The sequence below is a fragment of the Pelophylax lessonae genome (assembly GCF_965119305.1).
Source record: "Pelophylax lessonae genome assembly, chromosome: 2".
In the NCBI taxonomy this organism is placed as follows: Eukaryota; Metazoa; Chordata; class Amphibia; order Anura; family Ranidae; genus Pelophylax; species Pelophylax lessonae.
Window position 1 is genome coordinate 658,785,685 of NC_138769.1, and position 16,625 is coordinate 658,802,309.

General features: G+C 48.4%; 1 protein-coding gene across 1 annotated transcript in view; it reads left to right on the plus strand.

Moving 5' to 3' along the window:
• KPNA3 (karyopherin subunit alpha 3) overlaps nucleotides 1-16,625 on the plus strand; it is a 128,885-nt gene that overhangs the window by 83,410 nt on the left and 28,850 nt on the right. The window contains exons 10-14 of the mRNA XM_082245243.1: nucleotides 8,697-8,741; nucleotides 8,945-9,076; nucleotides 13,854-13,982; nucleotides 14,909-15,013; nucleotides 15,166-15,237. Coding sequence (XP_082101369.1) covers nucleotides 8,697-8,741; nucleotides 8,945-9,076; nucleotides 13,854-13,982; nucleotides 14,909-15,013; nucleotides 15,166-15,237 — 483 coding nt within the window. The remainder of the gene's footprint in view (nucleotides 1-8,696; nucleotides 8,742-8,944; nucleotides 9,077-13,853; nucleotides 13,983-14,908; nucleotides 15,014-15,165; nucleotides 15,238-16,625) is intronic.

A 16,625-nucleotide genomic window follows, 5' to 3' on the forward strand; every position in this document is an offset into this window, starting at 1 on the left:
CTCAGGGAGTGGTGGTTCCGGTGCCTCATCGGGACAGATTTCGGGGGTTTTATTCCAATCTGTTCACTGTGCCCAGAAAGGAGGGCAAGGTTCGTCCAATTCTGGACTTGAAAGCTCTGAACCGCTCTGTGCGGGTTCGCAAGTTCCGCATGGAATCCCTGCGCTCGGTGGTGGCTGCCCTGGTTCCGGGGGAATTCATGGCCTCCATCGATTTGAAGGATGCGTATCTTCACATCCCCATATTCGAGGGTCATCAGAGATACCTTCGATTTGCCATTGCGGAGGATCACTACCAGTTCGTGGCGTTGCCCTTTGGGCTCGCCTCGGCTCCGCGGGTCTTCACCAAGGTGCTTGCACCGGTTCTGGCATTATTGAGAGCCCAGGGCATTTCTGTCCTGGGGTATCTGGACGACATTCTGATTCGGTCTGCGACCAGTCAGGGTCTGGAGAAGGACCTGTCTGTCACGATGCAAACTCTGCAGGAGTTCGGTTGGACGATAAATGTTCCAAAGTCGACTCTGAGTCCGTCGGTTCGTCTTCCCTATCTGGGAATGATACTGGACTCGGTGCAGGCGAAGGTCTTCCTGCCGGAAGACAAACTCAGGACTCTTCAGGAGGAAGTCAGGTCCCTCAGGGACGTTCCGAACTCGTCTCTGCGGACGTGTATGAGTTGTCTGGGATTGATGGTCTCGGCTTTCGAGGCGATTCCTTTCGCGCAGTTTCACACGCGGGGTCTCCAAGCGGAGATCTTGTCCAAGTGGGACGGGCGACCTCAATCTCTGGATCTTCAGATCTCGTTGAGTCATCGCACCAGGGAAAACCTCCTGTGGTGGCTCCAGTCCCCGTTGGTGTCCGGGGGCAAGTCGTTTCGTCCGATCTCGTGGACGATAATCACCACGGATGCCAGCCTGTCGGGCTGGGGTGGTGTTCTGGGCGTTCTGTCCGCCCAGGGGACCTGGTCGGAGGGGGAGTCTTCCCTCCCGATCAACATTCTGGAATTGCGTGCGATAAGGCTCTGTCTTCATCGCTGCACGGACCGGCTGCAGGGCTGCCCGGTTCGGGTGCAGACGGACAATGCCACGGCGGTGGCCTACATCAACCACCAAGGGGGCACCAGGAGTGCCCGAGCGGCTCGAGAAGTGGCCGACATTCTGTCTTGGGCCGAGACTCATGTCCCGGCGATAACGGCGGTTCACATTCCGGGAGTGGAGAACTGGCAGGCGGACTATCTGAGTCGCCAGACCCTGGATCAGGGGGAATGGTCTCTCCACCCGGCTGTCTTCCAGATGTTGTGCGCGAAGTGGGGTCTTCCAGATGTGGACCTGTTCGCGTCTCGCCTCAACTACAAGGTGAAGAGGTTCGTGGCAAGGACGCGCGACCCTCGGGCGGACGCGTCGGACGCGTTAGTGGCCCCGTGGCATCAGTACAGGCTGATGTACGCGTTTCCACCGATTCAGTTGCTGTCCCGGTTCCTTCGCAGGTTACACTCGGAACGCAGCACGGTGATTCTTGTGGCACCGGACTGGCCTCGCCGGTCCTGGTACGCAGACCTCGTGAATCTGGCGGTCGACGCCCCCTGGCGTCTGCCTCTTCGGGACGATCTACTGTCTCAAGGACCGATTTACCATCCTGCTTTACAGTCGCTGGCTTTGACGGCCTGGCTGTTGAGACCGAGGTCCTGAAGGAGAAGGGTCTCTCTCCAGAGGTTGTTCATACCTTGATCAACGCGAGGAAGTCTTCCTCGGGAAAGGTTTATTACCGTACTTGGAAGGCCTATTTTGCCTGGTGTGAGCCCAGGGGGTTTTCACCCCGCACGTACTCGGTTTCCCGTGTGCTGTCTTTCCTTCAGACGGGTGTCGATCAGCGTTTGGCGCTGGCTACGATAAAGGGTCAGGTGTCTGCGCGGGCCGTTCTGTTTCAACGTCCCGTAGCTTCCAACTCCTTGGTTGGCACTTTTATTCGGGGTGTGCGGCATCTGGTTCCTCCTAGGAGGGATCCCTTGCCCCCTTGGGACTTGAATCTAGTCCTGTCTGTGTTACAACGTGCTCCTTTTGAACAGATCAGGGAGATCTCGTTGTCTATGTTGTCCAAAAAGGTCGCCTTTTTGGTGGCGATCACTTCGGCTCGCAGAGTGTCGGAACTGGCGGCTTTGTCCTGCAAGTCTCCGTACCTGGTTGTTCATTTGGATAAGGTGGTCTTGCGACCTAATCCTTCTTTTCTGCCGAAACGAGTTTCGGAATTCCATCTTAACGAGGATATTGTTTTGCCTTCGTTGTGCACGAAGCCTAAACATCCTAAGGAGGTGAGATTGCATTCTCTGGATGTTGTTCGAGCGATTAGGGTTTACCTTAAATCGACTGAGTCTTTTCGAAAGACGGACTCCTTGTTTGTTCTTCCAGAGGGTCCTCGGAAGGGCATGGCGGCTTCCGCCTCTACCATTGCCAAATGGATCAGGCAGACCATTGAACAGGCTTATGCCTTGCAGGGGAAGGTTCCCCCTGTGCCTGTGAAGGCGCACTCTACTAGATCTCTGAGTACGTCTTGGGCCTGTCGTCATGGGGCTTCTGTAGCCCAGGTGTGTAAGGCGGCGACTTGGTCGACCGTGCACACTTTCACAAAATTCTACAAAGTAGATGTTCAGGCATCGGCGGATGCTTCCTTTGGCCGCAAGGTTCTTAGTGCGGCTGTTCCCTAGGGTCCCTTGTTGGGGACTCCTGGCTGTTGGGATAAGTTTTGTATCCCCTGGTTTTTTGTCTTTTCCTGGGTTGTTGCTCCTGTTGAGCACTTATTTTTGCTGTTGCCCAGCTAGTTTCCTTCCTTTGGTAAGGTTCCTTTCTTTGATGTGGAGACTGCGTTGCCTTTCGGCGCGGATGCGTTTCCCACCCCTCATGTTTGCACTGCTTTGGGACGTCCCCATATGTGACGAATATGAAGAGGCGGCGACTGTCGGAGGACGTAAGAGAAAACGGAATTTTTGTAAAATCTTACCTGTAAAATTCCTTTCTCTGAGTCCTCCGACAGTCGCCGCCCCCACCCCTCTTTTGGGGTTTGAATGTATACTCTACTGCTATTCCACTAAAACTGAGATATGGTTGCAGGAAGTAGGAGGGTATTGACTGAGGGGACCACCCCTTGAGGGTGGGATATGTTAAAGCTTTATTGTTAACATATTCTGTTGCCTAGCTACTCCTTCGGAGCAAAGTCTAATACCCCATATGTGACGAATATGAAGAGGCGGCGACTGTCGGAGGACTCAGAGAAAGGAATTTTACAGGTAAGATTTTACAAAAATTCCGTTATTTGCTGCATGTGTTTTTAGCGGTTTCGCTGTGGTGGAGGAGCGGCGTCTCGGCGCCAAATGCCGCCATTTTGGCGGCGCTCGCTCCGGCCGCATGGTAGCACTGCAGGCGGCCATTTTCTTGTAGCCTTCCATAGGCTTTAATAGAGCGCCCTGCGTGACATCACTTCCTTTTCCCTGGGCGCACCGATCGAGGCAGCAGCAGTGGCGGTCTCTCCAGGTTTTTACCTCCCTATCCCTGTATCCTTGCCTGAGTTGTACTTTTTCCCTGTGGGGGTCGGCTTGTGCTGGTGTGTGTGTGCGGTGGGCTGCGCTCGCCGCGCTTTTTAAAGGGGCTGTTAACCCTTTATTCTTCCACATACTTTGGGGCATGGATTCTCAGGAAAGCAAATTTCCTACCACATTGGTGGGAGGCCAGGGGACTGCTGTTTCCCCCCCAGGGGGGGATTTGGCTACAGTTGTGGCTAACCTTGCTGCTCAGGTGCAAATGCTTGTGGCTGCTCAATCCACTAAACGGCCCAGAGTTTCAATTTCCTCTGATTCAGAGGGTGATGGTGATGGGGCGGCTATGGCTGGGGTCTCCTTATCAGGGTCCCGTTCCTCCCTGGATCTTGTGGGGTCCGAGGTGGAGGCTGAGGTTGAAGGGGTTGATAATTCTCCCCCTGGCTCGTCTGAAGAGCTTGCACTCATGGATGAATTGGTTGCTTCTATCAAACAAACACTGCGATTACAGGATGAACCATGTCCTCCTGCTGCCCTGGCAGCTTATGGGACGCAGAAAAGACGCAAGACATCGCAGGTCTTTCCCTGCACTGATGATTTTCAGCACGCTGTTAAGGAACAACGGCGCAAATTTACGCAAGCCTTTTGCTGTGCCAAGTAGGTTCAAGCTGCGTTATCCTTTCACGCCAGCTACTGATAAGCGTTGGTGTGTACCGCCCCCGGTGGATCACGCGATAGCGGTTTTGAATAAGTCCACTGCGATTCCTGCAGAGGATGCCCCGGTGTTCCGGGATGCCACGGACAGGAGGCTGGAGTCTCTTGCCCGTCATACTTATTCTATTACGGGTTCTATGCTAAAAGCTCTATTTGCTTCACTTATGGCAGCCCAGGCTGTCGCGAGTTGGACGCAGGTGCTTAGACGCGTCCTGGTGGCTGATTCTGCCTCACCGGCGACATTGGATATGGTGAATCAAATCCATCAGGATGTCATGTATTTGTGTGATGCGGACTTGGATATAGTACCGTTGGCTACACGTGTACAGTGTGGCGGTATTGTCTCGCCGCCTGGTTTGGTTGAAGTGTTGGTCTGTGGACCAATCTTCGCGCAAGACCTTAGCCAATCTGCCCTATGATGGATCTCGCCTTTTTGGCGACTCCTTGGATACACTGATAAAGGGGATCACGGGTGGTAAGAGCACGCTCTTGCCCCAATCCCACAAGGCTAAGGCGGCTCCTGGTAAGAAGCATGCTTCCTTTCGGCCCTCTCAGGGGTCCTTTCGTGCCTTTCGGTCGCACTATAAGGGCAAGCCATTTAAGGGTCAAGGCTCCTAAAGAAGCCGTGGTCAGGTAAGCAGAAGTCCGGCCAGTCCGGACCCGCTGCCCATAACAATGCGGCCTGAAGGGGCGCCCTCACCCAGTTCTGGGGTGGGGGGGGCGCTTGCTCGGTTTTCTTCAACCCTGGCTGGCCCGTGTTCGGGACAGGTGGGTTCAGGAAATCGTTCGGTCTGGCTACAAGATCGAGTTTCTCTCTTGGCCGGAGAGCAGATTTTTTCCCTCAAATCTTCAACTGTCTCCGGAGCGTGTGCGGGACCTGCGGGCTCAGGGAGTGGTGGTTCCGGTGCCTCATCGGGACAGATTTCGGGGGTTCTATTCCAATCTGTTCACCGTGCCCAGGAAGGAGGGCAAGGTACGTCCAATTCTGGACTTGAAGGCTCTGAACCGCTTTGTGCGGGTTCGCAAGTTCCGCATGGAATCTCTGCGGTCGGTGGTGGCTGCCCTGGTTCCAGGGGAATTCATGGCCTCCATCGACTTGAAGGATGCGTACCTTCACATCCCGATTTTCGAGGGTCACCAGAGGTACCTTCGATTCGCCATTGCGGAGGATCACTACCAATTCGTGGCGTTACCTTTTGGTCTCGCTTCGGCTCCACGGGTTTTCACCAAGGTGCTTGCCCCGGTTCTGGCTTTGTTGAGAGCCCAGGGCATCTCTGTCCTGGGGTATCTGGATGACATTCTGGTTCGGTCTGCGACCAGCCAGGGTCTGGTGGCGGCCCTGTCCGTCACGATGCAGACTCTGCAGGAGTTTGGTTGGACGATAAATTTTCCAAAGTCGACGCTGTGTCCGTCGATTCGTCTTCCCTACCTGGGAATGATCCTGGACTCGGTCCAGGCGAAGGTCTTCCTTCCGGACGACAAACTCGGGACTCTTCAGGAAGATGTCGGGTCCCTCAGGGACGCTCCGTGTTCGTCCCTCCGGACGTGCATGCGGTGTCTGGGATTGATGGTCTCGGCTTTCGAGGCGATTCCTTTCGCCCAGTTTCACACGCGGGGTCTCCAAGCGGAGATCCTGTCCAGCTGGGACGGGCGGCCGCAATCTCTGGATCTCCAGATTTCGTTGAGTCATCGCACCAGAAGGGATCTTCTGTGGTGGCTCCAGTCCCCGTCGGTGTCGGGGGGCAAGTCTTTTCGTCGTCTTTCATGGACTGTGATCACCACGGATGCCAGCCTGTCGGGTTGGGGTGGTGTTCTGGGCAATCTGTCCGCCCAGGGTACTTGGTCGGAGGAGGAATCCTCCCTTCCGATCAACATTCTGGAATTGCGAGCGATAAATCTCTGCCTTCGACGTTGGATGGACAGGCTGCAGGGCTGTCCGGTTCGGGTGCAGACGGACAATGCCACGGCGGTGGCTTACATCAATCACCAAGGGGGCACCAGGAGTGCCCGAGCGGCTCGGGAAGTAGCCGAAATTCTGTCTTGGGCCGAGACACACGTCCCGGCAAGATCGGCGGTTCACATTCCGGGGGTGGAGAACTGGCAGGCGGATTATCTGAGCCGCCAGACCCTGGACCAGGGGGAATGGTCCCTCCACCCGGATGTCTTCCAGATGTTGTGCGCGAAGTGGGGTCTTCCGGAGGTGAACCTGTTCGCGTCTCGTCTGAACAACAAGGTGAAACGGTTTGTGGCAAGGACGCGCGATCCTCGGGCAGACGCGTCAGACGCGTTGGTAGCTCCGTGGCATCAGTACCGACTGATGTATGCGTTCCCACCGATTCAATTGCTGTCCAGGTTCCTTCGCAGGTTGACCTCGGAACCAAACGCGGTGATTCTTGTGGCACCGGACTGGCCTCGCCGGTCCTGGTACGCAGACCTCGTGAATCTGGCGGTCGACGCCCCGTGGCGTCTACCCCTTCGAGAAGATCTCCTGTCTCAAGGGCCGATATTCCATCCTGCTTTAGTCGCTGGCTTTAACGGCCTGGCTGTTGAAACCGAGGTCCTGAAGAACAGGGGTCTCTCCCCTGAGGTCATTCACACTTTGATCAACGCGAGGAAGTCTTCCTCGGGGAAGGTCTATTACCGTACTTGGAAGGCCTATTTTGCCTGGTGCGAGTCCAGGGGGTTTTCACCTCACACATACTCGGTGTCTAGGGTGTTGTCCTTCCTTCAAACGGGTGTTGACCAGCGTTTGGCGCTGGCTACGATCAAGGGTCAGGTGTCTGCGCTGGCCGTTCTTTTTCAACGTCCTGTGGCATCTAACTCCTTGGTTAGCACTTTTGTTCAAGGGGTGCGACATCTGGTCCCTCCTAGGAGGGAACCTCTGCCCCCTTGGGACTTGAATCTTGTTCTGTCCGTGTTACAACATGCTCCTTTTGAACAGATCAGGAAGATCTCGTTGTCTATGTTGTCCATGTTGTCCAAGAAGGTCGCCTTTTTGGTGGCGATCACTTCGGCTCGCAGAGTGTCGGAGCTGGCAGCTTTGTCCTGCAAGTCTCCGTATCTGATCATTCACTTGGACAAGGTGGTCTTGCGACCTAACCCTTCTTTTCTTCTGAAGAGGGTTTCGGAATTTCACCTCAATGAGGACTTTGTCTTGCCTTCGCTCTGCGCGAAGCCTAAACATCCGAAGGAGGTGGAGTTGCACTCCTTGGATGATGTTCGGGCGATTAGGGTTTACCTGAAATCGACTGAATCCTTTCGCAAGTCGGATTCCTTGTTTGTCCTTCCGGAGGGTCCTCGGAAGGGCATGGCGGCGTCGGCTTCTACCATCGCCAAATGGATCAGACAGACCATTGAACAGGCCTATGCTTTGAAGGGGAAAGTTCCCCCTGTGCCTGTGAAGGCGCACTCTACCAGATCTCTGAGTACGTCTTGGGACTGTCGTCATGGGGCTTCTGTGGCCCAGGTGTGTAAGGCGGCGACTTGGTCGACCGTGCACACCTTCACAAAATTCCACAGAGTGGTTGTTCAGGCATCGGCAGATGCTTCCTTTGGCCGCAAGGTTCTTAGTGCGGCAGTTCCTTAGGGTCCCTTGTTTTGGGCCCTTGGTTGTTTGGGATATAATTTTATCCCTAGGTTATTTGTTTTTTCCTGGGTTGTTGCTCCTGTTGAGCACCTTTTTTTTTTTTTTTTTTTTTTTTTTTTTTTTCTTCATGCTGCCCAGCTGGTTTCCTTCCCTTGGTAAGGTTCCTTTCTCTGATGTGGAGACGGCGTTGCCTTAGGCGCGACTGCGTTTCCCACCCCTCATGTTTGCACTGCTTTGGGACGTCCCCATTGTGACGAATATGAAGATGGCGGCGACTGTCGGAGGACGTAAGAGAAAACGGAATTTTTGTAAAATCTTACCTGTAAAATTCCTTTCTCTGAGTCCTCTGACAGTCGCCGCCCCCTCCCCTCTTTGGGGTTTTGTTGTATACTCTACTGCTATTCCACTGAAACTGAGGTATGGATACAGGAAGTAGGAGGGTATTGACTGAGGGGACCACCCCCTGGGGGTGGGATATGTTAAAAGCTTTAATATTGACATATTCTGTTGCCTAGCTACTCCTACGGAGCAAAGTCTAATACCCCCATTGTGACGAATATGAAGATGGCGGCGACTGTCGGAGGACTCAGAGAAAGGAATTTTACAGGTAAGATTTTACAAAAATTCCATTTTTACATACTGAAAATCCAAGTGCATTATATGAAAGTATATCTTAAAGGGACAGAAGCAACTTTCCTTGTGTCCAACCTTCTCCCGGCATGGCCTGTACTCCTGAGATCTGCTGTGTACTCTGTAAGAAAAGCATTGCATTAGAACAAATTAGTCCAAAATTAAAATTGATTTGATGTCTTCTTTTTTTTTTTTTTTTTCACGGTCTTATCTTTGAGAGTCTAATTTTTTTTTTCCTCTTCCTAGATTTTGCCTGCTTTATGTGTCCTGATATATCATACAGATATTAATGTAAGTACGTTAATGTTTTCAGTTTTAAAATGTGACCGGTTAATGTGTGATAGATAAATGGATAATCTCATATAATAAAGAACTATCTAATCCCATATAATAAAGAACTATCTAATCCTAAAGTACCTGCTGTCGTTTACTTTTTTCTTTTTTTGCTTGTTCTGCACAGGTTTACATTGTACCTTTCTATTTTTTTCTTTCAGATTCTAGTGGATACAGTATGGGCGTTGTCCTATTTAACCGATGGTGGTAATGAACAAATACAGATGGTGATAGATTCTGGAGTTGTGCCATTTTTAGTACCGCTTCTGAGTCACCAGGAAGTAAAAGTTCAGGTAAAACCACTTTAGTGCTCTGTTTTTAGGTAGGCGGTGTTGTAATTTTTATTTAAAAAAAGAAAAAGTCAGAGCAAAAGCTTGACAAAACAAAGTCAAGGTTTGTGTATTGATTTGGCAAGGTATAAAGATTCTGACATTTTTTAGGGAGGGGTCAACTTTAAATATTCAGTGTTTGCATGAATTTTTTTTTACCAGCACATTTCAAAGTGCGTTAACCATGTATTTCCATGTGCTGCCACTGTCATCAGTAGACCCTATAACCTACATTGATGCAGAAAAAGAAGAAATGCTCCCATTTATGGTTTGCACTGTGACCCATAACGTGTAGGATTACCATGCTTGTGGCATCCTAGTTCCATTCAGTGCCTTAAACCTGATTGTCACAAGTCTTTATGCTTCTTTCATGGTGAGCATTCTCTATTGGACTGAGTGTTGCTCACTTAATGATGTGTAAGCGCTGCTCATTCAAAGTGTGCTATAAGCCCAGGCTGCATGTTGGCTTTTCCCCAGATGTTCCATGGCGGCCCAGGCCAACAGGAAGTGTTAGATGACTCTGGTTGTCCTTCAACTGGAAGATGACCGGCTGCCTCTTGCGGGGGATGGTGCCAGATTAAATGTTGGTATTGCAGAGAAAGTTGGTTTTGGTTTCAAAATAGTCAGATATCACTTTCTAGTGACACCTGAATATATCTGGAACTGGTAGGCTTATTTAATGCATGACACCAATACCTTACCCAGGCTGATATACAAATATCTCGATGCATTCATTTGTTTTTAGCTCCATTTGTAAGTACGTAAGCTCACTGTTGGGTCGATGGTTGTCCCAAAGAGAAGTGTACAGTAATCTGAAACAATGGAAATAGATAAGGAATCCCTTTGATGTCAGTGTATTTAGTCAGGAAATGCCTTTAGCATTTAGATCAATTATCATATTTGTTTAGTTTAATTTGTAGTGTTCACAAAAATTGTGTTTTTGGTAAGCTATTAAAATTAGCCCCCGTTCACACTAAGGCGACCTGTGAGGCGACCTGGTCGCCTCACAGGTCGCCTTCCATAGGGAAGCTGCGGACCCGTTCTAATAGGAGCGACACAAGTCGCTCCGACTTAGAAAAAGGGTCCGGAGCTTCTTTGGGGCGACCAGGAGGCGACCGCCATAGACTTCAATGTTATGAAGTCCGTGGTGGCCGCTCCGAGGCCGCGGCGCGCTGCTCGCACAGCGACCTCGGAGGTCGCGGTGCGAAGTAGCGTCGCGTGTATGTGAACGGGGGCTTAATTATTTGACTTTCTTATTCTGTATAGATATGTTAAATTGGTCTGGTCATGAATTGATTTACATTTACAGCTACCAATAATGCAGTGTTGGGTCGAACTCTGTACAATTATTAAAGATAGAAGTGTGTTTCTGTTTGATACATAAAGCACATCATCATCATTGTTAAAATAAATAAGTTAGCTCGATGGGGAACTGCACCAATTCCAGCTGACTGCCGTTTAAATCTTTGGCTTCTCCTTCCAAATAAATGCTGATGGTTGCTTCAGTGAGGAGGTGTAAGTCATTCATGTCACTGATAGTGATCACATGACCTTATGGCCATCTGATCACTAATTTGGACCAACCAAGAGCCTAAAAGTTGTGTAAATGTGTCATATGGATCTTTGCATATAATTACATAGGGTGTGAAGATAAAATTTTCCAAAAAAATATACTCAAATGTAGATGTTTGTGGGGCACATCACAAATAAACACACACCACTCCTAGTAATCTAATACCCTTTGTAGCCATTAGTGCAACCATGGTTCTTCAAGTGGATGCGGGGGGTTTCTTGAGCTATGGTTGATTAACCTCCCATCTCTTTATGCCTGCCAACTGAAGCCTCGTGGGGTTGCCAAAGCGCCTCCTCTTCCTCCTTAGTTTCTGCTTCCTTTACCAGGGACATATGAACAGGGATAGCGTCCATAATGATGCTGGGTTCAAATTTTTTGACGCTCCTCCGGTTGGTAGGGTGAGTGTTTGGGGTCCCTTTTTATCTCCATCTCCCTCCCCCTCCCACTGATAGGTACCCTGAGCCTTGAGGGGATCCTTTAGTGGTGCTAAAAGATCATTTCTCTTCTCACCTTCCAGGACGGCAACACATGAGTGATGAGGCTCTATCCTACAGGAAACGCAATCAGTTCACAGCTGTTAAAAGCCCCCACCCTTCCCCTTGTCCCTCAGTATTGATTGTGTTTCTCCCACAGCAAAACATTTGCTGTGTGAGAAACACCAGACCAGAAGACTTAGAGATTCGGATGGTACTCCTTTGAGGCAGGTTCAGGAATGCCGGTGAGGGCCGCACTCTACCTGCACGCCTTTTAGGCTTCGCACAGGCTAGTCAGGACACAGTGTGGTTGTCCCTCCGCTTGTTGCTCCACTCAGCAGCTCGGGTCTCCTCCTGTCCTCCCCTGCAAAAAATGGGCGCCATGTTGTGAAGGGCCGGCCGCATAACAGCAGCGATGAGGGGAGGACTCGGTGCGCTCCAAGCCTCGTTCTGAAACCGGAACTTCTCGTCTGAACAGAGAAGAGGGAAAGTAACAGGCTCTTCAGCTGCCAAGGGCCAGAAGGCTGCTAAGAGTGTGACCTCCGTCTGGACCCACCTCATGGAGGAAGAGGATGGAAAGATGGTGCAATTGGCTGCAGGCAACAGCAAGTCGGGGCCAGGTAAGTGCCTTTTCTGAGGTGAGTTCAGAAAATCGCAGAATGCATTAGAGGGACAGCAGAAGTGGAGAAAGCGTTCTCGCTCCCGTTTTGCATACAGGTTCTGAGTCTGGTGGTATCCACCTTCAAGACCGTGTTTGCACAGTCTTATATGCAGCTCCTTTAGCAGGTTTGGCTCCACAGGAGAGGATACTGAGGTTTGTGACAAGATAATGGGGTCCTCTGAATGACGCCGCAGGCGTCCAAGGGCCACGGTAAGGCCAGTATCTATCGTCCTTGGCTAAGGCTTCTTCTGCAGTTCCTGCGAGGAATCAAGAGCGAGGATCTTCCAATCATTCTGGGGGCTTCTTTTCAAAGAAGACCAGTTGTCCCTAGGGCTGATCTTCCATCCTTTTTACAGTCACTGGTTTAAATGGGTTAGCTGTTGAAAGCCAGGTACTGAGGGCTAGAGGTCTGTCTGGTTCAGTGATCCATACTATGGTGAAGGCGAGGAAGTCGTCTTCCAGAAAGATATACCATTGTACGTGGAAAGCCTACATTTCTTGGTGTGAGTTGATTGCTGCTCATCCTCGAACGTTTTCTGTGGCTTTGATCTTAACCTCTTCAGCAGGACGTTGATCAGAAGTTGGCCTTGAATACCATCAAGGGCCAGGTGTCTGCCTTGGCAATCTCCTTTCAGCGATCCCTTGCCACACACACTTTAATTCGTACCTTCATTTAGGTGGTTCCACATGTGGCTCCACCTGTATGGTCTTTAGCCACCATGGGATTTCAATTTAGTGTTTTCGGTTCTCCAGAAACCTCCATTTGAGAATATTCGGGAGATTCCCTTGCCTAAGTTATCCCAGAAGGTGACGGAATTTGCAGCATTATCCTGTTGCAGTTCCTGTTTAGTGGTCCATAGGGACAAAGTGGTTCTTCATCCCTGTCCCATCATTCCTGCCCAACGTTGTCTCTGACCTCCACTTGAGTGAGGGCATTGTTGCTTTCCTTGTGTCCCAATCCTGCTTATCCCAAAGAACTTGCCTTGCATTCCTTGGATGTTTGCTTCGTGCTATTCGGGTGTATCTGGCAGCTACTGAGTCCTTTTTGTGGTTATCGCTTCTTCGGCTACCATCTCCAGATGGGTCAGACAGGGACTCGGGGCTATTCCATTATTGGTCAGGTTCCACCTTTCCCTGTCACGGCGCATTCTACTTGGGCGCTGAGTGCTTCTTGGGCCTTCCGTCGTCAGGCTTCAATATCGCAAGTTTGCAAGGTGGCCACTTGGTCGTCCATGCATACCTTCGCAAAATTCTATAAGGTAGATACTTTGGAATCTGTGGATGCTTCTTTTGGCCACAAAGTTTTGCAAGCTGCTGTTTGAAGGGCTGTTCCCTCTTGAGGGGTGTTTCTTCTGTAACCACTTCAATACAGTGCACTTTCACCCCTTCCTGCCCAGGCCAATTTTCAGCTTTTACACTTTGAACGGTCATGCTACACTGTACCCATATGAAATTATCATTTTTTTCACACAAATAGAGCTTTCGTTTGGTGGTATTTAATCACCACTGGGGTTTTTTTTATTTCTTACAAAAAAGACAATTTTGAAAAGTTTTTTTTTCTCTTTTTTTCTTACTTTCTGTGAGTAAATTTTGAAAAGTAATTTTTCTCCTTCACTGATGTGTGCTGATGAGGCGACACTGATAAACTGCACTTATGGGCACTGAGCGCTAATATGTTGCACTGATGGGCGGGCACTGATTGCCATTGACGGGTGGGCACTGTTTTTTTATTTTACAGTAATCGGGGCACTGATAAAGGCTTGACATAGAGTGCTATGGGAAAAACTTGTGAGAACTTTTTTTTTTTTTTTTTTTTTTTTTTTAATTCTGAGAAGATTTATGCTTTTCAAATAATTAAATTGTGTTTGTGTACTTTATCACATTGAAGTCTGTACTGTATGGACCATGGCAGTGAAAGGATGCCATTCTATATAAAGTACAACATTGAGAAGCCACTTAAGTGGTTATTTATACGTCTATAATAAGATCTGATATACATGTTATGATTTTTCTTTTCTAATTTTTCCTTCTCAGACAGCAGCTTTAAGAGCCGTGGGTAATATAGTGACAGGCACCGATGAACAGACTCAGGTGGTGTTGAACTGCGATGTCCTTGCACACTTTCAAAATCTACTGACGCATCCTAAAGAAAAAATCAACAAGGTAGGCTAATTTTAATGTGTCCAAGACTTAGTTGAAACCATAAACAAGAAATCTAAGTGGTCAACATTTTGAAAGGAGAACTCTTAAGAATGAGTAGTTTAACTACTTACTGACTGCCCCATAACAGATTTTCTGCTACTGGGTGACCGTTCTGTGCAGAATCACGCGTGCATATATATATATATATATATATATATATATATATATATATATATATAAATTCTGCTCTTCTGCCGTGATTAGTCCCAGCACAAGCTGATCAGTGGGTGACAGCCAATGGATGTCTGCCGGCACCCGCTGATCACCAGGAAGACGCACAGGACAGAGCTCTGCCTATGTGTACAAGGCAGAGCTCCCTCCTGTCAGTAGGGATATGCTGGAAAATCCATTGCATGCCTTAGTTAAAAGCACCTCAGAGTACAGATAACACTGGATAGGCACGCATTTAACCCTTTGATCGCCCTAGATGTTTAACCCCTCCAGCCAGTGTCATTTGTACAGTCACTGCATATTTTAGCATAGTTTTTAGATGGTATAACGTTGCAAGCTCCAATACCACCCTGACATGTTAGTAAATGGTGGTTATCAATGTTAACTGCACATTTCTTCCAACATTGACGGTCATGGATAAACCACTTAAATGCCTATGGGTCCCACTGCTGTGTCTGAGCAAATGAGGGAGGAGAGGACCAGGAGAACCTCTGCTCTCCAGCACATTGCTGGATCGAGATTTTGTTCAGCTAAGTAAAAGGGGGGCTGGGGTGGAGGAGCTACAGGGTTTTTTTTTTTTTTTTTTAACCTTCATGCATAGAATGGCACCATGGTACACAAGCAATTTAAAGTGAGTTGTGCATTAGGAAGGATAGGTTAAAGTTTGCTGTTGCTTAATATTATGATCTTACTGTACAATACTTTGATGTTTTTAGGAAGCAGTTTGGTTCCTGTCCAATATCACAGCAGGCAATCAGCAACAGGTTCAAGCAGTTATTGATGCTGGACTAATCCCCATGATCATACATCAACTGGCTAAGGTGAGTCTATGACCTCTGAATTTCAAACTCTAGCCCATTGTTCAGACGTAAATTGCAATGCTGTATAGAATTTTAATCTATGCAGCTTAGTGGGGTGTGTGTTTACTCAAATGGTATAGAATAGTTTTGCCAATTTTTTTTTTTTTTTTTAGGGTGATTTTGGAACTCAAAAAGAAGCTGCCTGGGCAATCAGCAACCTAACAATAAGTGGACGAAAAGACCAGGTAAGAAAAAGGAATACTTGATGTGAAAGTAAGATGGCTGTGGCCCATTCAGAAGGTTTTGCCACTGTTACAATCCCAATTAGTCCTCTGGTATGTTAGTGTAGAGTGATCCAGGTGTGCACTGTGGTGCAGAAGGCACATTTCACCATCAGCTAATGTGCATAACTTTTGGCATTGTTTTTTGGTGGAGGTAGTTTTCTTTTAATCCCTTCCCAAGATCTGTACACACATATGCAGCCGCAAAAAAGTGGGTCGTCTTCAGTAGGACCCTACATATATGCATACAAGTGTTTGAGAGCCCCTGGTCCTGTACTAACTTTTGGGAACCAAGAAGCCCGGTACCTGATCGCTGTGATAGCCTCGGTTTGGTTATCGCAGTGATCAGTCACTGTGTAGCCTGCCCCTGTGTTTTTTCTTTTTAATAATACTGTCTTTTTTTTTTTTTTTCTTCTGCTAGAGCCAAAAAATGTTAACAGATGTGTGTAAAATAAATACAAAAAAAAATCAAGGTTTGATTTATAGGGTCAGCATATTTTGGGTAGGATGTTAAAAAAAAAAAAAAAAAATAGTATTGGTGTCAGTATATTTTTGGGAAGGTAACCACTTGCCGCCAAATCACATACCTGGTACATCTTTCGACTTCAAGTGGGTGTACCAGGTGATGCTGACAGTCGTCTTTCTTGTAATAACCGGAGCAGCTAACCAACTTGGTTGTTGTTACAAGCAGTGGTAGGGGACATCCCCTCATGCCTCCTTTCTGCGGCTCACTCGGGCTCTCCCATCCCACTGAACGTTCATTTTGGATCCTAGTGATGGGAAAACTCGAAAGAGCAGAATAGAAAACTTCTTGGTCAAAGGAATTTTTAGGCAGTGTATGTGGGTTTCATTCAGAAATTACATTCATTTTAAAACTGCATGTTAAAACCAAGTCAAATTTTAAACGACCTTCTATCATTCAGCGAATATACGTTTTTTTTTTTTTTTGCATGAATATTCTCGTCCGCAAATTGATATGTATATTGCCAGCATAAGGTTCGGTTCCCACATATGCAGTTTGCTTTTGATCTGTTTCTGCAGTGCTTTTTGCCTGGCGTTTTGTGATATTGCAGCGATTTGTGTTAGCATTTTTTTATGCTTTTTTTTTTTTGGCCAATTTGTTGTTGGGCCGATTAAAAAATGCCAATCGCAGCAAAAACGAATTGCATGCTTTTCTGCAGCTTCTCTATTCAAGTCTATAGAACCAAAAAAAGCAGTTTTGCGTTGAAAAAAAAAAAAATCCTTGATCCTTTCCAAATACACAGCAGCTGAAAAAAGCATAGATGTGAACGTGTTCCACAGGAAGCCATGTTAAATGAACTGTAGTGCGTTTCTGCAAAAAACAAAAACTC